At 31.9% G+C, this 23,110-nt stretch overlaps 1 protein-coding gene across 1 annotated transcript in view; it reads left to right on the top strand.

The window, feature by feature from the left end:
* LOC142332006 (troponin C, isoallergen Bla g 6.0101-like) overlaps window positions 1–23,110 on the top strand; it is a 39,518-nt gene that overhangs the window by 4,491 nt on the left and 11,917 nt on the right. The window contains exons 2-3 of the mRNA XM_075378063.1: window positions 17,420–17,447; window positions 19,533–19,673. Coding sequence (XP_075234178.1) covers window positions 17,420–17,447; window positions 19,533–19,673 — 169 coding nt within the window. The remainder of the gene's footprint in view (window positions 1–17,419; window positions 17,448–19,532; window positions 19,674–23,110) is intronic.

The raw sequence follows: 23,110 nt of genomic DNA, 5'->3' as shown, positions 1-23,110 counted from the left end.
GGGTTACATTATTATATTTCTGTAGCCAAGGTGACACAAATATAACGAAGGATTAATTTTTGATTCTTTAACGAATATCTTTAATATCTTAACCTACAAAGGGACTAGGGCCTCGATATACGGCTTAAAATCTTCCCCTGGATAACACAAACGTATCCTAAAAATTTAAAAGGAATCGGTCGGTCGGTTCTCGCGCGATGCTTTTGTAAATAGACGAACTTTAGCATTTATAGAAAACGTATATTTTTAAATATATTTTTTGTTTAAAAATTAACAACTCTACAAAAATATTTGCCGCAAGAAAGAAGATCCGTTCTAAAAAAACTGAAAAGCGTGTAGTATGCGTTTGTTAAGCGTGGAAAAAGGATTATTAAGCAAAAAAAAAAAAACCAGAGAAATGACGTAGAAACACGTCTAACGAGCGTAAATTAAAGATATGTGTAACGCAGAGATATATATTATTTTTTATCCTAAATTTTCTCGAATTTTTCCGCAAAAATACTTTATTAAAATGAAAAAGAAGAAGAAGAAATAAATAATTACGTAAAAAAACTTGCAGTTGGGAATCATAAGAGGAAATTCCTCAAAAAATGTTAAAAAGAATCTCGAAAACAGTCCGCTGTAAAAAATAGAAGACGGAGGGAAAAAATACTTTCGTTGTAAACGGATGAAAATAACCGCAACAGTACGCAGCGATCGAGAAAATATAAGAATAATTTATTTATTATTAACAAAATTTCATAGAATATAATCGAGTAGAAACATTTAATTAATAAACCCGAAAGATTATCTCCTCAGGCGTAATCCTTGATGCCGACATTCGTGCGAGATTATCCGGCTAGGAGCGATCGGTTAATTCTTAAAATGAACTGCCACGAAGACAAGTTGACGGCCGCTCTCTATCGCAAAGTACATTCTCCCGCACCGCGATCGAACGCGCACACAAACACACCTGGATATACTTACCGGTACGTACTTATAAATCGATCGTTTACGCACGCGATCCAAATTTACTCGGGATCGGACCGCTTAACAAGTTTACAATGTACTCTTCCTCGCTTCCTCGGCCGTTAAAAACCAAATTTATTTCTAATCGGTACAGCAAAACTACCTCCGTACACGTTTATCATTATATCTTTATCCCTTTACACCCGTGTACAAAGTTAGAAGAGAAAAAGAAAATTAAAAATAAAACCGCTGTACGTATGCGAACGCTTTATTCAAAATTAAACTTAAAAAAAATCAGAATAAGGGAACGTGTTACTACTTTTTATCCGACTAAACCGCGAGGGTGAAATATATCACCCTCATATATTCGGGTAGTATATCCTCGTAACTCAGAAAGGCTGCATATATTTTTACGAAACGGGTACCGAATAATTCCTTTCATCCGTACCGGCGATATCGGATGAATGTAAAATCAAATTAGCGACTTTATCAATTTATATTTTAAATTACGTAACAATCACGCTCACGTATACGCAAATTCAATTTCGAAAAATAAATAAACGTAGTAAAACGATTAGTGAAGAGGGGTAAAAAGAGCTAAAAAAGTCTTGCTTCGTTTTATTGGAAAAATTGAAAATCACGCGCGCGCGCGCACACACGCACACAATGTAACAAAACGTTGCTAGTAATACCACAAATTTTTGTGAAAGTTTTCTCAAAGTTTTAGTGTAGTTACACTAAACACAACTGTTTGTATCTAAATTTAATTTATTTTATTATTTAATAGATAATTATTAATTAAATTTACTATATACTATTTTAATAATTCTACGGTGGTAATTTTTTACCAGTAGTGGAGATGAAATCCGTCTGAAAATTAGGTCACCGATTTTTTGAAATAACTCTGCTGTTTTGTCGACCGAGTTAAAAAAGGTATATCGTCATTTTGTTCACAATCATAGACGTTTTGATTAATAAAACGTATTTTTAATAAAATTAACAGTTACGGAGGTATAAAAAATTAAAAAATCGATGTAACCGCCATTTTGAAATTTATGAATGCGTTTGCCCCGGAATTTTTATTTGTTATAGAAAGTTAGCGGAAACATACGCGCTAAACATTATATGTGAAACTTCTATCAGATTTTCAGATATAAATTTTCTTTAAAAAACACAGAATTTCTAGCAGACGGAAAAAAGGGGAAATTTATCATTATTTTACATCGAACATTTTTTTTAATCGCGATAAGTAGAATACGAAAACGACATTTTTTTTTGTTACACCTCGGGTATACAGGATGATTAAAAAAAACTATTAACAAAAAGGTTTTTTTAGGTTAGCCGCAAATTAGGTTTGTTAAATTTCTAATAAACAAATACAAATGTCTAACAAAGCCTGTATAGAATTTAATTGCGAGAAACTTTATTTACGTAACATCGATATAAAACAAATATAAAATTTAAGAATCAACTCTATCAGAATTATATCGATATATTGTTTAACAAACAAATAAGCATAATAAAAATATAAAAAAAATAAGAGGAAATGGAAATTTAGGCAAAACAACAATAAATAACATTTGAAAGTTTTTTCACGTATCGAGAATAAAGTATCCTCGTTCGTAAAATCTAAAACAAAAAATTAATTTTATAAAATTTAAATACGGTATTATTTATCGTTACAGCAAAATACTTTTATTCCGCATCCGATCGAATTTCAATCTACAAATAACTTTGCCGATGCGTTTAAGCGCATAAGAGGTTTACAGGAACGCTTAAATATAAATCTAAAATTAAAAAGAAGTTTAAAAATTTTCAATAGAAAAAAAAAATATTGAGCCGGCATTTCAAACAAGAAATAGCATACAGAGTAAATTTTTGAAAGGGACGTTTGCAAAATTTTTTACATTATAGAACAAGACGCTAATCTTAGATCTGCCAAATTCAATTTAAGTAGGTTACCCGTACCTGAAAAATAATTTTTTTGCTGAGAATCACAAAATAACGTCCAGAAGGAAAACAAAGCAAAATAGGACTTACGTCGATATGAACGTCATCGCTCGTTTTGGGGTCCTGAGGTTCGGCGAATACGTCCTGGAACACTCTGTATTCGACGTTATATAACCTGATCGTTAACAGTAATATATTTATTCTCAAAACCGACGCTTACTACTTAAAAAAATATTTCTTAATTCCTTGGAAAACGGTCGGTAAAGCGTGAAAAAGAGAAAAGTTTTAATTATTAGAGGACTTTTTCTTTAGAAAAAGAAAGTAGTATAGTTTATTTTTTAAGACAAGTATTACAAAATAGGATTTACTAATTTCGTATGTCAATATAAAACCGACTAGGGAATAAAATAATTTTTTTTATCGTTATAATGAAGCGAGTTGCGGAGGTTTACGTTCACCCGACCGATCTACGTATATGCCGGAACCTGGCACAGCTGTGGAGTTTGCAAACACTAAAACTTGTTTCAAGAATTATCAATTTCCAATAAAAATAATTCGACAGCTCAATCCTAATTAGGACAAGAATACAAATTAAGCATTACACATATTATTAAATTCTATTTTTATGATATTTATTTTTTCATGGTGATTGTGAGAAAGAACATTTGTATTAAAAATCTTATTTATCGGCAAAGTATCGGAAAAATTGGTGTTTGTGTGTATTATGTATATATATATATATATATAAACATTGAAAAAACAGAAAAGTGAATGTTGAAAATTAATTTACAATTCAAACTTCCCGGGAATTGAATTTTATATATATATATATATATCGATTTATATATATATATATATATATATAACCATACATACATGAATAATAAAATATTTAATTTAAAAGATTAGATTGAACATTTGAAACAAAATACGTCATAAGACAAGAAGTCAGTTTCAAATTGACTGAGACTTAGTAGGGTGTAGAGTTCTATTGTACCGATTTACTTAAAATACAAGAAGCATAGTTACAGTTAGCTAGGAACGAACGATACGGTGAATTTCAACAACGATTGTACTCTTGAATTGAAAAGATCGCAACAAAAGGGATAAGGAATAGTTAAAGAAGCTGAAGAGTATAGGATGTGCGAGAGGGAGGTTAGCGCGTGTTTCTAATGATGAAAAGCGCTGTATAACAAAACTACACGGCAACTTAATATCGGCATTCAAATCACACGATCTGTTACCGCATCTTCATCTCTCTCACACGTTCGCTTCCTTCCCGCCTTTCTCGCGCTCACAAACACTCTCTCTTTCTTATATCGTTATCATTAACGACGCACAGAACCCAAAAGAAAAAGACAAGCATATAATGGAGAGATCAAGAGATCTGACGATGAAACTGTAGATAATAGTTCAACACCAACAAATGCGGAGAAAGACAATAAATAAATATATATATATATATATATATATATCCATTCCATTCTATACACTCGCCTACGATATTTATGTATATTTCAATACATTATATATACATTCAATACATTATTATATGTAAATGTCGCAGGCATATTCCTTTGATAAATTACGGGGCAAAATTTGATATGGATTTTTGACCTTAAAAGCGTTATAAAAGCTGTTATCTACAATATTTTCTGATAAAATTGTAAAAAAATCCTAACAAAACTTTACTAGAACACATACAAAAGAATTTTTTTTTAAATCCTCACTAATTATTTAAAAATCACGGAACCAAACATTTTTTCCTTCTACCTGTCCTTCCAATATTAAAGCGACTATTCCAGGATGCCTTAGTATGTGGCCTATAAGTCTGTCTCTTCTTTTAACTATATTTTTAATTATTCTAAAATCACCTGACCAAAAGTCGCCTTCCTCTTCCCACCGAACCTCAATAATTACTACTACATCCACATTTATCCTATCCATTTCCCTTTTTAGATTTTCTAGCCTACCGACCTTTTTTAAACTTCTAACATTCCACGCTCCGACTCGTAGAATGTTATTTTTTAATTTTCTGGTGACCCCTTCCTTAGTAGTCCCCACCCGGAGATCCGAACGGGGGACTAGTTTACCTCCGGAATATTTTACCAAGGAAGGCGCCTCCATTATTTATTTTGAAAATGCAGAGAGCCACATTTTCTTGGAGAAAAAAAACAGCTGTAGTTTTCCATCGCTTTCAGCTGCGCAGTACTCAGAGGACCGAGTGATGTTGAAATGGCCGTTTAAGTCATTGTGACTCACGCCCCCACAACTACTGAAAGAGCTGCTGCCCTCTTTCAGGAATTATTCCTTGGTCTGGCTCTCAACAGATACCTCTCCGATACGGTTGCACCTTCGGTCCAGCTACTCCGTATCCCTGAGCACTCAAGCCCCCTCACCGACGGCAAGGTCTCATGATTCATAGAGGAGGAATAAAACACTATTCGTACAAAAAAAAGTAATTTATAAAACCTACGTCTTATAAAAATTAAATAGCTGCGGGTTGTTTCTGATGCACAGTTTACACACATAACTTAATTTAAAATAGTTATTTTATCTAAGTATAATATATTTTCGTTTAATTCAATGATTCTAAAAAAGCGCGCGCGAATACCGTATTTAATTCGCGAGGGAGTGGCAGTACTAGCGGCGACGGGCGGAATTAATAAAACTAATGTTATTTTACAGCTTACATAGATCAAAATTCGCTTGTATGGTCGGCTGACTGGTGTAATCGCGAGGCTCTTTCTTTTTTTTTCTTCTTTCAAATGCCGCATGGAAACCTTTACAATAAAGCTTATTTTTCTCTTTTCAATACATTTTTGTCAACGACATCGGTAATAATAACAAATAAAAAAAAAAATCTTTAAATCTATAAGACGAACAAAATTTCATATTTTAAACATTTTAAATTACTTACTCAAAACGTTTTCGGTCGTCTCTGCAATCATCTTCTGTGATTGAATTTTATTATGAGCATACTTATTATTATTTCCAATTATTTTATACGTTTCTTAAATTCAAGTTATCCAAACGAGCAGCGGCTCAAAAAAATTTCATCTTTTATAAATAACCAAACCGTTATTCCCTTTCGCTAAAAGAGGGAATGCAGAAAATGGGGTTAGCGTTCAACTTAAAATGAAATCTATATAATAAAAAATCGCTTTTCCATAATGCTGTGTTTTTATTAAAAAATTCACGCAAATTAAAATCAGTAAGTTTTATTTAATACCGGATAAATGTATATTACATTTTTAATTAAATTACTTAGCAACAAACAAACTTATTGAAATATTTTTAAATCTCTAACATAAACTTCATTCTTATCCTCTACCGGTAACGATATAGGACATTAAGAATATATTTAAAAATGATAGATGATTGGGTTATTTATTACTTTGATTTAATATATTTATTTAATAATTATATTACTTATTACGTGCTCGTAATTTTACTAAAACTTTTGAAACCTTTATTCAATTTGTTTTCTATCCTATTAATAGGAATGAAAATAAATTTAATAAAGTCTGAAACTTTAATTATTTCGGCTATTGAATTTTTAGATCTTTTTAACAGGTACGTATTGTTCTACCCGATTGTAATGCTTCTCGAATGCTTATTAGCAACCGGAAAAATTGCAATTAGAAACGTACCATTAATATTTGAAATAATAACACCAACACGTTTGCTCGTGTGGGTGTTATTGTTGACAATATATATGCGATGGCTTATCAGTGAATGCGTTTGACTTCTGATCTAACGTCATTAAATCTCCAGAGGTTTAATGAAGTTCTATCGGAAGTCAAACCTAGGGTAAAATTAGGTTAGACTTCTGATCTAACGTCATTAAATCTCTAGAGGTTTAATGAAGTTCTATCGGAAGTCAAACCTAGGGCAAAATTTGGTTTGATTTCTAATCTAACGTCATTAAATCTCTAGAGGTTTAATGAAGTTCTATCGGAAGCCAAACTAGGGCAAAATTTATCCCATATGATGCTGTTTTTTCGGCATCATGTGATGAGGGGGAGGGGGTCGGTGAAAGCCCGACACTACCGTATATACGAGCGTACGGTGACCGGTAGAGGTTCCCCTCCTCCGTTAAAAAAAAAAACGCAACTTATTATAATATAATATAATATTATTATTGATTCTAAAACGTTAATTAAGTAATAAAGTACGCATTTGGATAAAATATAATCAACGAATTATTTATTTACACGATACAATAACTACGGTAACAGCCTTTTTTTATTCTCAATAATAACCGACAAAAAATTTTAAAATGTAAAAAAGTTAAATATTAAATATGAAGTGACTACGCCGTGTTTTTAATAAAAGATTATCGCAAATTAAATACATTAAGTTTTACTTAATACCGGATAAATGTATTATATTTTTAATTAAATTATCTAGCAATATACAAACCTACTGAAATATTTTTAAATTTCTAAGATAAACTTCATTCTTTTGTTACTCGTATACCGGTAACGATAAAGGAGGTAAAAGAATATTTAAAAATGATCGAAAAATTGGTTATTTTTTTGTTCTATTATCTGTATAGATATTTAGATTTACGATCGAGTGATAAAAATATATTTATTAAATAGATATATTTTTTAGCGCTTGATCGTAAGTTTACTAAAAGTTTTTATATTAATAGGAAGAACAATATATTTAATAATGTTTGAAATTTTACTTACTTTAGTTATTGAATATTTACATCTTGTTTATATATATATATACCCGATTGTAATTTCTTTGAAATTTATAATGATAATTTGACAAATTACATTCAGAAGCGTGGTGCCCTTACTTGTAATAATACCAATACTTTTGGTGTTTGTCTTATTATTAAATAATGTGCAACGGGTTATCCGTCAAAGCCACTGATTTCAGCTAACCTTTTGCCTAATCTTACTTCATCAAACATCTCGGATTTGATGAAGTAAGATTAGATAAAAAGGTAGTTCAAAATCGGGTTCAAAATTTGGTTTGAAATCCAATTATCACCCGTACGATTCTGTTATACCTTAATGGTGGTCTCGGTATCGTGTTTTGAAGAGGGGGGTTTTAGTCGGTGAAAGCTCGACACACTACCGTACGTACGGGCATACGGTGGCTTGTAGAGCTTTCCCCTTCTACACGCAAAAAAAAAAAAAAACAAAGTAAATCTAAATCCGGTGGAGTCAAATACGAAGACGTCAAATCTGATGACATAAAAATTCGATGAGATTTACATTTTTTTTTTGGTATTTATACTGAATGAGCGAAAATAGATTAACAAAACTAGTATTTAACTTGTATTAAAACTAGTCGATTTAAAGAAATAGAAAACTATCTTAAAACTTTTCAAATCTCCAAAGAAACCTGTTTGAATAACGACCGATTTAGAAAATTAATCAAAGAATCTAATTTTTCAGAGAAGGATAAGGGGAATAACGAAAGAAAGTTGACTCAGGAAGAAAAAAAACAGAGTAAAAAGATATCGGGTAAAGTTCGAAACTATTATGTAAACATATCCTTGGTGGTCCGGACGAACAAAAAAAAAATAAACCATTCCTGACCGGAATAGAACTTAATTAAAAACGATGGCCGGTAACTTGAAGTATTTTTAAATAGAAAAAACCCACTCAAATGTGTGAAGACGATGCAAAAAAAAAATAGATAGCCATTAACCATCAAAATTTGTAATCATTGCTATATGAAAATGCAGAGAGCCACATTTTCTTGCAAAAAAAGCAGCTGTAGTTTTCCATCGCTTTCAGCTGCGCAGTACTCAGAGGACCGAGTGATGTTGATACGGCCGTATAAGTCATTCTGACTCACGCTCTTAACAACTACTGAAAGAGCTGCTGCCCTCTTTCAGGAATCATTCCTTAGTCTGGCTCTCAACAGATACCTCTCCGATACGGTTGCACCTTCGGTCCAGCTACTCTGTATCCCTGAGCACTCAAGCCCCCTCACCGACGGCAAGGTCTCATGATTCATAGAGGAGGCTCCCTTGCGCTCAAATAATAGCAATGAATCTGAAAATAGACAAGCTCATTTAGCCGACTCTAATAGGTCTTCTAACTTTTTACAAAGTTTCCTTTATGTAGAAATAATAATGCAATTTGGCAATATGATATGCCCCGGAGCGCGCTGGATTCGATTATTTCCGTCGAATCAAACAAACCGGATAAGATTAATAAACCAACAGTGATCTTTCATTTATGTAATGCCATGTTCGTATCTTTTTCAATTACGCCCCTTTTTTTCTTCTTCTTCTTTGGTGCCCGGTGGTTCTCCACCCTTATTCGCCTGTTTGTGACTTCATCTTGCAAGTCAAAATAGTCATTTTATTTCACGTTTTTTTCTACCTTTCCTTGGATATAGGCATTTTTAAATATACGCCTATTCGAGAGAATGTTTCTTTCTCTTATTACTTTCATAAAGAATAACTTCTACTCTTCCTTAAAGCCCTTTGAACTTACATTCTCGCTACATTTTTCCATATTATTTTTCAACGCGTTCTACTCGTACGTAAACCCTTTTAACGGAATATACATACAAGAAACAGAAAGTAACGAAACCTTTTTTCAAATTCTGTTGGGATTCTCGCAGGAGAATAAACCCTTTCTTTTCAGAATTAACTCTGCTTATTATTACCGCCGTTCGACTTCCACGTTACAGAATATTAAATATTTAAGAACGTTCAAGACTTTTCCTTCTGACCGTACATTTACTCCTCCATCCGCAGTCAAATTCCTCACTCGATTCAAAATTAATTAAAAAATTATCGAAAATTAAAAAACGTCCGACCCGATCTAAACATCATTTTTATTCGTTCATACCTCTTAAGTATATTTTTACTTAGTTAACTTTAAAAAAAAATGTTTGTTATCGACACGATTTTTTCCACGGGATATTCTTGTGTTTTGATTGCAACCGCGTCAACTATATCGGCAAACGTAAAAGTTAATAAATAAAATATTGGTTTTCAAAGAAAAAAGAAGAAAATAACAAAAAACGAAGACGATACGAAGCGAGCGGTTGAAAAAGGAGAAGGAAATTTAAAGATGAAATAGAAATGAAAATAAAGAGAGAGAGAGTGTGTGTGAGAGAAATACAGAAAAAGGAGATTAACAAGAGATCATCCGACTCTCGTAGTTTGCTACTCGCGTACTTCGTGTATAAAGAGGGATAGAGGACGGTGAGAGAGTGAAACAGAGGAAAGTGAAATTAGTAAGAGAGAGAAGGATGAAAATAGAATAAACTAAGCCTACGGAATATATTCGTAATACGGTACGAACAACCCGCCGTCACCGTCGTACGGTACACCGTGAACTACACCCGTTGAATTTCATTAACTCATTAATATACCACCGACGAATCCCTCAATGTACCACCGTTCCATATATATCTTCGTACATAAAATCCACCTGTCCGCAATCCTAAACCACCCCTATTTACCTCGTGTTATCCGTAATACTTCGTTATATAAATTACGTATAAAACTCTCATATACTGAAAAATTTTTAATTATTTTCCGAAGTAATCTTATATCTTTTATTTCACGTAACGTTTTTTCGATACTAAAGGGCTAAATTTAAAAAAAAAGAAAGGGCGCTAAAATTCTTCAACGAGATTATTTTTAGAGAGAAAACAAAATACGATTTAAACGAAATAGTAAATTACAAAAATTCATTACAGATTACAAAGAAAGAAATTAATTAGTTAAACGGTAAAACGGCAGACCGATTGCGTTATAAAACTAAAAGTTACAAACTTTTATTATAAAATTAAAAACAAAACAAAGTCCTACAACTGCGGATCGTTTGTGATGTACAGTTTACGCACGTAAACAGACAACTTAATTTAAAATATTTATAATTTTATTTAAATATAATATTTTTTCCTTAATTTAATTCGACGATTCTATTAAAGCGCGCGCGCATATCGTATTTAATTCGCGCGGGTGTGACTGTAATGGCGATAACGGTCGGCCCTAAATAATCTTACGTAGAAAAAATTTAGCTTGTACGGTCGGCAGGTGGTGTAGCCGCGAGGCTTAACGACCGGGCGACCGAGTTCAAGATAAATATTATTCGTATATTTAATTCTACCGCTCACCTGTGACGTCACAACATAGCCGTCACTACAACAGCATTTTTTTTCTGGTGGGGGTGCGAGTTTTCAAAAACCTTTTTTGCTAATATTATTTTTTTAATCGTTAACAAGTGTGCCTAAGAAAAATATGATGTTAATCGGGCGAAATCTCCACGTACTGAGGTTGACCCTACTCTACAGTTGAAAATTTAAAGGGAAAATGCCAATATACAGATGTAATATGACCAAGTTTGGTCAAACTCGGTGCAGTAGTTCTGGAGATGTAAGGTGATTTAGATTGCGTCACCGAACACACACACACGAATATACCGAGACATTAACATCCGGAAAATTTCGATCCGATTTTTGGTATTTAGAGTCGCTTTGGTGTCAAAACGTAAAGATCTCGTGCAAACCGCGTATTCCCAAATCGTACCGACTACTTTCCCTTCTAGAGCTACAGCTGTGGTATAGGGTTATGTAGACGGGTAAGTAAAAGATATCCGACGGTCTGGTTACGATATTCTGACTAATTTTAAATAAAAATTAAAATATCGATCACTTTTACAAGAATATCGGCTAGTTATAGATGAATTGTGCGCATACTTGTTTAAGGCGTGTATTTTAATGTACGAACATTAAATACCAAAACCGTAACTGTTATACTCGACCGAAAGAGTTACAAGTCATACAAAGAAAACTTTTTTTGTCAGAAGTAATTCACGCCAGCCTATTATCAATTAAAGCGGAGAATAAGCGGATTCCCGTTGCCTTCTTCGGCTAGCCAAATATGCATCTGCTTATTAAGACGCCAAGCTCATAAAAATGCACACGAGCGCTACAAACTCCGTTCTATTCACTAGTTAACGTGCGGTGATCGTATCGTTCGTTATTAACGTCATCATTAAGCGAGGATAAAAGTAAAAACAGTAAAGAAGATATAAAGGTTAGAATACACAAAATGAAACAGGATACTAAAGGTATTCTGAAATTACGTACTACATCCGAGGAACGGAGAAGACACTTAAACCGATCAAATTATTTCATTTTTTACATTTTTTTTTACATTATATATTTGTACATGCGTAATCGGACAAACAGAAGAACAGACATACGCTTTCTACGCCTGGGAAAAGTATTAATAAACGGTAAAATGCATGTTAGAAATAATTTATAGACGTAACTTTAGAGTTATATTTCATTAATCAAGCAGAATTTCCTACGAAAAAATCACATGTTTAATCGCTTAATAAAATTATAGCGCAAGAAAATTTTCTATTGACCCGGAAATATCGTGAGAACAGTTCATCCGATTTTGATAAATTTTCTACACTTAGATAGTATTTTTTTGAAATTCCCTTTAGAAATTTTTTCATACAACGAGATTAAATAGTCGACTAAAACATTAATAGATAAAAATGTATGCAGTAAAACACGACGGGCAGTCTGTTTAATTTTTACTGCTCCTTTGCGGCCGGATTTACGAAGGGGCATCTTACGAACTCTAATATTTTTTAAAGTTAAAATTTGTTTTTTTAAATTTTAATGATTTAGAGTCGATGCGTAATAGAAAAATAATTTAAATCTTTTTATCGATTTATAATTTTAAAAAAAATAAAATTCACAACTCTTTATAGAGGGTATTTATTAAAGATACAAAAAGATTAAGCGCTTAATAAAAACCGATTAATTTCAAATGTATATCATGTTTTTTTAAATACCTTAACGCTACGACTTCGAGTTAATTAACGTCCATTATAATTCTCAATAACTTATTTAACGTTAATCGAATACAGTAATGCACGCTAACCCTGTTGTTCATGTACCGTACGCGAGGTAAATAAAAAGAAGAACTAAAATTTCTTTCTTTGAAAGTAATGATATCCACTGTACAATCGATTGCTGTTGCGAGATGAAAGAAAAGGTACTATTTGCCAGGCCGAAAAACACGCGAATTTTGCTTAAATTTAAATTCGGTACAACATACTTACACCGGCGAAAAAGGCGATGGCAAAGCATTTTACACTTCATAATTCAAAGTAAAGAGGTACTTTTTCGTTCTACGCACCCCACTTTTTTCGAATTTTTTCACGTAAGAAATACTAATATAATTTATTTTAAAATAATTGATGAATAAAACATTAGAGAAAATAAAATAAAATGGTGTTTTATACCGGTAATTTTAGACATATTAACGTATTAGTCAAGGTTTGCGAAAGAAGCGAACGTAGGTTAATGTTAACTGAAGCGATAACGGATTGGAAAATGTACCTGAGGTGTGTGTGTGTTGATCATTTATTAAAAATGTGTTCCACGAATGTCGGTAGAATTAGACATAACCTCGTTTTCAAAGAGAAAGGGCAGTAGACGCAGAATCCTTCCAAATCAGGGGGTATTTGGAGGTATTTGCACATAAATTATAATCTAACCGAACTCAACCTACGCTCGCTTTGATCGCTAACGTTGAATAATTAACAGTAATGTTTTGACTATTTAAATATTAAATAATTGCAATAATTACTGAATTTATTATTTAAACGATCAAAACATTACCGTTAATTAGTCAAGGTTAGCGAGCGAAGCAAGCGTACGTTAAGTTTGGTTAGATTATATTTATAATTATTAGCAATAATGATTATATTTTTAATATGTAAAGTACGTTAATATGGAGAATGTTTAAAATGACCGGTATAAAACAGCACGTTTTCTGTTTTCTCTAAGTTATTATTGAGTATTTTTATCGAGTTATAGGGTTACTGCAGTATTTCTGTAACGTTTTATTCATTTATTATTACAAAATATGTAATATTAAGTAAAATTTTTATGTGAAAAAATCTGATGTGAACACCAAATGACTTCCTTGTACGCCTATTAAATTACACATTTTTAAAAGTATATAAAATTTTATTTCATCAATAACTTTTGATATTTTTCATATATATATTTTTTTTATTGTTATATTGAATTATTATTAATTGTAAAACGTTTTTACAATCAGAGGTTTTAAAAAAAAGTTAAAAAACTAAAAAAGGAGATGAAGTCTGATTCAAACCGTGTGCCTTTCCCTTAAATCATCCAAATATTTCATTAGTTAAACTTTCATTTGGCTGTAACTCTGGAACGAAGAAAATAAGTACCGGTTATGATATATCGTTAAAAAGCCCTCAATCGGGGTTTAATACTGCAGTTAAGAAAAAGGCTTTTTTGGAAACTTTTAGTTCAGTCGATTGCAATCACAAAGGGAGGTGCACAACTAGATGTTACAACAGTCCTAAATCCAAAATTTCAACATCCTACGTCTAATCGTTTTTGAGTCGTGCGAGATACCTACGTACGAAAGTAGACGTCATGCCGAAACTAGTGAATATGGATATTTCCGTTGAAATCTATAAACTGAAATTTTTTGCGATCACAATACGTCCTTTACTTCGTACAAGGAAGTAAAAATACAAAAAAGTAGGGGGCGTAAAATGAAGAAGTACCGTGTAAACCTGTACGATAAGATTGTTACTCTTAAGAATTTACCGGTAGAAAGCGGCTTATACCGCTCTCAAATCTTGCTTCAACTATTTTTCTTATCGTACCAAATAGCGATATTTATTACTTCTAAATGAAAAATATTATTAAATGCCGTTTCAAAAAACAGATACTTTAATAATCCAATTTTTCAGTAATTTTCAAGGATAATTATTTGCAAACTTAATCACTTCCTCTTTCGTTATTATGACTGCCTAAGGACCACGTACAATTTTATTTCCTTCTCCTTTGTTGTTTTCTTATCTACCGGTACTCTTTCGTCTTTCCTTACGCGTTTTTTTTCCTTTCCTCGGACCGCTATTTCTTAAATAATTTTTTTGACGCCCGTCTATATTTTGAATTTCAAAAGGCTTATTGATTTTTCGTCTTGGAAAAAACGGGTCCGCCATGTTATTTATTTATTTCATAGTCGTATCTTCTCGTACGCCCGGTGTCAAACGCTTGACCGAGACGAATTATTTTAATTAATATCGGATTCGGTTCACGAGAAAAAGTCGTTAAATATATATACTTTCGGGCAAAAAAAAACCTCCGTTGTGTGACGCATTGAAGGCAGAAATAAATAACGATTAAACCAATCTGTACAAATAAAACAGAAAAGGATTTTAAAATAAAGAAATTAATCTTAAATAAGAAGCAGTAAAGGAAGAAAAAGGAAAAAATATTTAACTTTTTTTTAACGAGAAAATACCTAACACTTCATTAAAATAATAATTCTAACGAGCATGTTTATGACGTTTAAAAAATATATATATAAGAGAAAAACGGTATTCTCTGTTACTTCGTAAAATTATATTTTTATAATTAAACTAATACAGTATGATATTTTGTATTCTATATTCTTTTCGTTAACGTAAAGAAAATTTAAAAGAACAAGTAATCTCACTTAAATAAGACTGAGATTACTTTAATAAACGAGCAATATTAATTAAAATTTATGAAACAAACGTAAATGCGAAAGAAAAATCCAAAATTAATTCTAAAAAAGTAAACAGTTCCCTTTTCAACCGATACAAAATTAATTAAAAAAAATAATAATAAAAAAAATCTCATACCGAGTTCATTTTCATTTTTTATTTTTCGTGAATAAAATAAAACCTTAGGTAAAAGCTACCCTAATTTTCAATAGCTTACATTCAATTAAATATGAGAAAAAAGTTTAGAAAAAAAATTTTCATCAAAACATTCGGTAATTAATATTAAGAAGATAACGTTGTTGTTTTTTTTTATGTAATAAACAAATAATAATAAAAATGTCTTCAGCTTGCGGTTTTACTAATTAAAAGTAAACAGTTTTACATTTCTAATAGAAGCGAATAGACCGAAATAAAAAAAGAGAATACGTTATTTTTTAGAAGAAAGAAAAACCTGTAGTAATAAATTCGTTAATTTTTTCTAGTTAACAAGTCTGCTCCGGGTTCATATTTATACATGATAACGATAAAATTAAGGTCGATAAATAATAAAAAAGCAATAATAAAAATAAAACCTTAAATTTTTGTGCGTTTACTGATATATGGTTTTTTCTTTGATTTTTTCTGAAGATTTATTTCGGCAAAACGATATGAGTTTTAAAATCTTTAAGCTAGATCCTTAAACTAGATTCCCATCGATTAACTAACTGTTAACTTGTATAATTGAGGTACTTTTCCTTTTTTTCTGTAAATAACAAAAATTTAGAAATACGAATAATTATCCGGGTGCATGTCGTATGAGCAATATTGCACAATACCGGCTTGCAATCGGTACTGAAATGTATTCGTTACAGTACTTTTTCTTCGCCACACCGATCATTAAAAAACATTTTTAAGCGACATATTCCCTTACCCTTCATTAAAAAAAAACCAGTAATAAAAAAGAGATACACGATACGTTTTTAAGAGAGGAAATTATACGGAAGAAAAGGTATTTTAAGTAGCAATTTGTTTGTTTGTTTAAAAATTAATACGGGGGTTTTAAAGCTTAGTAATATTTCTCAAGTTTTACGTAGGTTGATTAAATATACGTAAAATGAAAGAGGAACACAAACGGTTTTTCCTATAAGCGTTCAATGCGACTACCGTTCGTCACACGGGCGCATCCAGCCGATCGGAGAATTTATCCCGTACTTCGATAGGTAAGTCCGGAGTAATCGATGCGACAGCTTTTTCAATCCTGTATCTCAAGTCGGGTAGGTCAGCCGGAACCGATGGCACAAACACTCGATTCTTTATAAACCCCGAATAAAAAATCGCACGGGGTCAGATCGGGTCAGTATGCGACGGCAAACAAGCCCTGTCAACCGGTCCTCGGCCGATCCCATCCGGCGGTCCGGGAGAGTCGCATTCAACCGATCGCGTACAGGATTACGCCGGCGACGAGACGCAACATCTTGTGCCAAATAAAGTTCTGCGGTTTGTATTGCGGTCGACAAAAGAGCTATTTGTAGCACATCAAGATACTTCATTACAGACACAAAAACAACGGCCCGTAAACTTGCCGTCGGGATAAGGTTAAAAAACGATTCAGTTTCGGGGAGTCTCGTTCACACTGCAATATTTCACTTATGTTATTTTTCGGTCTAGATGAACCGGTCGGATCCTGAAACGTAAAGATTTAAAAAATAACCCGATACCCCATTTTTGACACGATGACCGTACTTTTTCCTTTAATATATGTATTCTAGTTATATTAGCCGGGAAAGTAAAAGAAGATGCAATTATCTCTCATAAATTTAGTCGTTTTCCACGGACCAGAATTTCCGCTTAAAATAATAGTCGCTTCATCATCGCGCTTTACGTTACTTTAACGATCGATTAATTTATTGCCTTAATAGTAAATATTTTTAGATATTACATTAGAGAATAAGCAATATTTTTATAATTTTATTTATAAATAATACTTTTTTTTCTTACAGGAGGATCTTGACAAGGATCAAATCGCCCGTAAGTATTAAGCAAAGTACTGTCATTTACTAAAAACACAGCAAACATCTAAAAGAAACCGTACGAATAATTTTATTTAACGTGATGTTCAAATATTTTAAATTATAATGCGCCACAGAAAACCTACAAAAGGTCTCAAATTTACGTAATTAATAGTTATTAATTACGTTACGTAAGCGTTTACGTTAAGTTGAATTTTATATAAATCGAATTGTTAAATTTAATAATTTTATTAAATCGATTAGTTACTAAATTTCATACACAGTATCGGTTTCAAATCGAAAAATATCTTATTATCGATGCAGAAATAGCAATAACTACAAAAAAAAGAAAAAAAAAACGATATTGGAAATTTTTTTCGAGTTCTTATATTGTGCACAGAACCTTCAGATTTTGCTTCAAAGAGCTTTTTGATCCGACAAAGCAACACGCAAATTTCACCAAAATCAGCCGGACAGCTTTTGCACAAGAATTTTGTAATCCATATTTAAGAAAAAAAAATGCGATTTTTCCAAACCGTATATAACCTGAAATAAAGTCTCTAGATACCTGAAAATTTAATCGCATATAAGAAAGCACTCAAACTTTCAAACGCATTTGAAAAATTGAAATCTGTTAATTAGGAGAGCCTAAGGAATTTTTCAAATATATTTTGCAATTTCTTTGCTTTTAAACAAATGGAATATCTTCACGAATTTTTATACGATTTAATTTTAAAAAGCACAGCTTAAAAGCACTCGGAAAGACTCTTCCTTTCTAATCAAAAAAAAAAAAGTTGCGATTCGTTAATTATCTCTGGAGATAAAACCGATCAAAATCGATCGCCATTCTGCAAATTTTAGAATAATGTATTATCTCGATAAATTAATAGACCCATATTTAGCAATAATTCGCGTCTGCCAGTATATTTGAAGATATCAGTTGCAGAAAAAAAAAAACAATTTTGCTTGTTAAAATTGAAATTTTATTAAAATTGCAAGTACGTTTGAAAAGTTTCCTAGGCTCTCCTTATTAACCGATTTACATTTTTCAAAATGCATTTGAAAGCGAGTGCTCTTTTATATACGATTAAATTTTTAAGTATCTAGAAACCGTATTTCAGACTCACACAATACGGTAAAATCCACGTTTTTTTAAATCCGGATTGCAAAATTAATCTGCAAAATCTGTCGCACCGATTTTGTTGAAATTTGCGTGTTGCTTTATCATATAAAAAAGATATTTGAAGAAAACCCTAAAGGTGCTGCGTATAAGAACGCGAAAGAGATTCCCAAAAAAATCTTGCTTTTTTCATTTTTGACGGTTATTGCTATTTTTGAATCGATAATGACGTATTTTTAGATTTGTAACCTACGATATTGAATCTAAAATTTAATAAAAAAACTTTTTTCTGTAGATATTTTCTCAAAAATGAACAATTATCGAGTTATCTGGTGAAATAGGAGGAAAAAATGGACATTTTTGCGATTTTTTTTACATTTTGTTTAATAATAATAATAATAATAATTTAAGCACACCTTTTTCAACCTGCGCATAACGAAATAATCATTTCTGATGATATTCCAGACGCATTAATGCAAAAATCAGCGATCACATAGAAAAAGGCCGACCCAAAACAGATACTGCCTGGACTATTAAGCGTACTCGACTCCATAACAAAGGCGACTAACGGAGAATGAGAGGTGTGGTCAACGAGGTTTGGCATGTTAGCGGTAGGGAAGTAAAATACAAGATGGAGCACCTATCGCTTTGCGGGATAGCTTGTTTTTCCCTTACATTCTAGTGCGCATTAAATTTCAGCCGCATCAAAGTTATTCAACTTATCGCGTCATTTTTAAAGCTACTTTATATTTTTAAATCTATTTACCACTAAAATAAGTCTAAACTAGTTTTAAATAAAAACACTATTTGTGTGTGTGTGTGTGTGTGTGTTTACATGTATATATATATATATATATATATATATATAATAATAAAAAGCATGTTTTTTTAATTCATTAATATTTTCTAATAAAACATTTATTTTGCTAATTCACTTCGTAAAATATACACATTTTACTAAAATTTTGAATTGTTTTTTTCCAGTTTTAAAAAGGGCGTTTGATGCCTTCGCACAGAACAAAGGTTACATTGAGGCCAACACTGTGGGTACAATTCTACAGATGTTAGGACATGAAGTATCTGATAAACAACTAAAAGAAATTATCGAAGAAGTTGACGCCGATGGTAAGTGATAAAATAAAATTAAAAAGAGAACTCCTGCTTAAAAATGAAAACCAAAATTAATTTCTATCTTTATTTGGAATATACATACATATATATATATATATATATATATATATATTTAAAGATCACGTCCAATAATCCTAAAATTATTATTTCTCTTATAGCTAAAACAATTTTTAAATTCTTTTGTACAAAAAATAAACTTTTTAAAAAAATAATACAAAAGACACAACTTTCAGAGATGAATATTTAATTTTCGGAGACAAGCGAATTAATTATTCAAAAAATCGATTTAATTTTTAAATTATAATTATATACCAAACGTTCCGGTTACTATAATAAAATAAATATAAAAAATAAACAGTCCAAACATATTTGCCCGACTACTGGTGTATCAAATAGACCTTAATGATATAGTACGCAAATAACGTCGTTCCTACTACAAAAAGTTATTAACTTATGCAAGGGGATTTGACTACTTATTTTTTGAAAATACGGGTATATAATTAAATCTACAAAAAAAGCTGACAACACAGCAGTATCTGATGCACGTCTTACACACACAACACACACACACTCTCTCGCTCTCTCTCTGTCTCTCTCTCAGGCTAAAGCGCACGCATATACCGTATTTAAATCGCGCGGGTTTGGCGGTGGTAGCGGCGACGGTCGGCACTAACTAAAGCGATACAATTTAACGACTTACATAGAAGAAATTTCGCTTATACAGTCAGCAGACTGGTGTAACCGCGAGGCTTAACGCACCAAGTACCGAGTTAGAGGTCCGGTCAGACAGAGTAACCTTTTTAAACTTTAAATTTAATTCATTTATTTAATTCTACCGCTCACCTGTGATGTCGCAACATAGCAGCAGTCTGCAGCATTTTATGGAGTGGGGGTGCGATTTCGCAAATATTGTTATTTCTCAATCGTTAGTAAATGCGCCTTAAAAAAAAATATGGCCTTAATTAGGCGAAATCTGGTGATACAGAGGGTGTCCTTGCTCTACAGCCTCACACTGTTGACCTTTTAAATTGTCAATTTAATGGCATCAATGCCTTATATACAGATTTAATCTGACCAGATTCGGTCAAAATCGGTCCAGTAGTTTTGGAGACGTAAGGTAGTTCAGAGGCCGACGCTGAACATTAACATTAAGAAAATTTCCATCCGGTTTTTTGGGTTCCTTATTTGTCAAAACTTCAAGATCCGGTGCAAACCGCATATATCTAAATCAGACCGATTACAATACTTTCCCTGCTAGAGCTATAGCTCTGCTACAGCGCTATCTAGACGGGAAAATAAAAAGCGATGGCGATTCAAATCGAAAAAATTAAAAATAATATCGATTTTCAGATCGTAACAACGATACGTAATAGAGATTTCTTCGTTGCAGTGATATCGACGTAACATTTTTTCGAACAAACAATATTATTTATTATAACGTACATAAAAAAAAATGTAAATGTTCGTTTGTTAAAAATCTTAAATCTCCGAAAGTTCTTCACCGATCGCTTTGAAAATTTTACACAACGTCGCATTCGAATACGGCGGGTTTTTATATACTTACTGTTCATGTACCTAAGATGTCACACCTGTGACGGGTAAAAATCTGTTTCTTTAAAAAACAGCGCTATCTGTTGGACGTAAATGCATGCAAAACACGTTATACTAAATATTTTGCGATTACATTTCAATGTTTCCGATATGTGTGTCCGCTATAAACTAAAAAACTACCGGTCCGATTAAGCGCGCGGGTAAAAAGAGAGAGGGGAAAAATCGAAAAAGGTAAAAGAGAAGAAAGGGAAAATGGAAAAAAGAAAAAAGGGAAAACGGGGAGAAGGAAATAGAAAGGGAAAAGGAGGAAAAAGAAAACATGAAAGCGAAAGGCGAAAACAAAAATAAGGGAAAGAGAAAGAAGGAAGGAAAGGGAAAGCGGGAGGAAGAGGAAAAAGGGAATATATAAAAAGGGGGACAAGGTGAAGGGGAAAAGGAGAGGGCAATGAGAAAACGGAAAAAGGTAAACGTTAAATTTTGTGAAGTTCCGTAATGTTCATTTTGTTAATATTTTATCAAACTTTCAATTCCGTTCATTTAACCTATAAATATACATATATATATATATATATATATATATATATATACACTAAATCTAGCAACAGCAAAGCATTGCCAGGTGTGCTAGTATTATATATATATATATATACACACACACACACACACACACACACACATACACATTGCAACAAAATGATGAAAATGTACGATCACAGAAAATATTTTATAATTATCCGATTCTAAATTATTTGAAAACTACTAGTCAACATCCTAATAATTCTATAAACTAATTTACCTGGACGCTGATCGCTGAAAGGAACATTTGTACTATAAATAACATTATTTTATTACGTTTCGGAATTTATGACGTAGCCTTTTTCTTCAATGACGTAGAGGAAAGTTTGAGAATTACACCACGACGTAAACCTCACTCTTTGTAACCGTTTCATAGCAGCCGCAAAGGAGTCGGATGCAATTTAGATTTACATAGCAGAAAAGGTTTTCTCCAAACTAGAAAAACTTAATAAACCCGAAGTTAAAGAAAAATAAAATTTTAGTACTCGTACGAGAAGATAAATGTGCGTATTTATACAACGCAAAAATTAATTTAAAAAAAATAATAACTGTAATAAATAAGCGGTACATTAGTTTAATTATTGTCTAACATCTTTATAGCTTTTTCTTTAAAATTTGAACTTTTTTTTTAAATTCCGGTGCAAAAGTTGTCAGATTCTATTAAAGATATCGGGTGAAAAATTTGAGAATGCGGTTAGTCGCGTACACCGCTAATTACTTATACTAGATTTTTGGAATTCATCCACAAAGAACGGTAGAATTTCTTATTTTTTAGGGAGGATAAAACATAAACTCTCTCAAATGAATTTATTTTTTATAATAAATTTTTATAAATAAAAAAATAATAAATCCGGTTGAAAAACTAAAGAAAGGAGTGCTCATTCAACAAAAAAAGAAGGAAGATACACAGGCACCTCTATTAGAACTGAGAATTAGCAAATAGTTAAAATTATGTAAAATCAGAATAAGCGCTGCCCTTAAAGAAATACTTGTTTGAATATTTAACAATCAGATGGATATCTACATCCGATAATTTTGCATCTTAACGATCTGCAACACCCAAAAACAAAATGTACGTCGAAAATTCAAAATAAAATGGAAACGTTCTGAATGCGGTTATGTGAAAACTATAAAGAACGGAGAAAAACAATAACAACCGTTAGAAAGTCACCTTAATTTAATGTATACCGTTTATCAGTTCAATAAGATTAAATAGAATCTGCATAGTATATATACACACACGAATGGATTCATTTTCTCTGAAAATGTGTGTATGTGTAAAGAACATTAACTCATAGCTAAAT

Source organism: Lycorma delicatula, chromosome 11, assembly GCF_047948215.1.
Source record: "Lycorma delicatula isolate Av1 chromosome 11, ASM4794821v1, whole genome shotgun sequence".
Lineage (NCBI taxonomy): Eukaryota > Metazoa > Arthropoda > Insecta > Hemiptera > Fulgoridae > Lycorma > Lycorma delicatula.
Note: the sequence above shows the minus strand (reverse complement) of the source record. Positions and strands in the feature narration are given on the sequence as shown.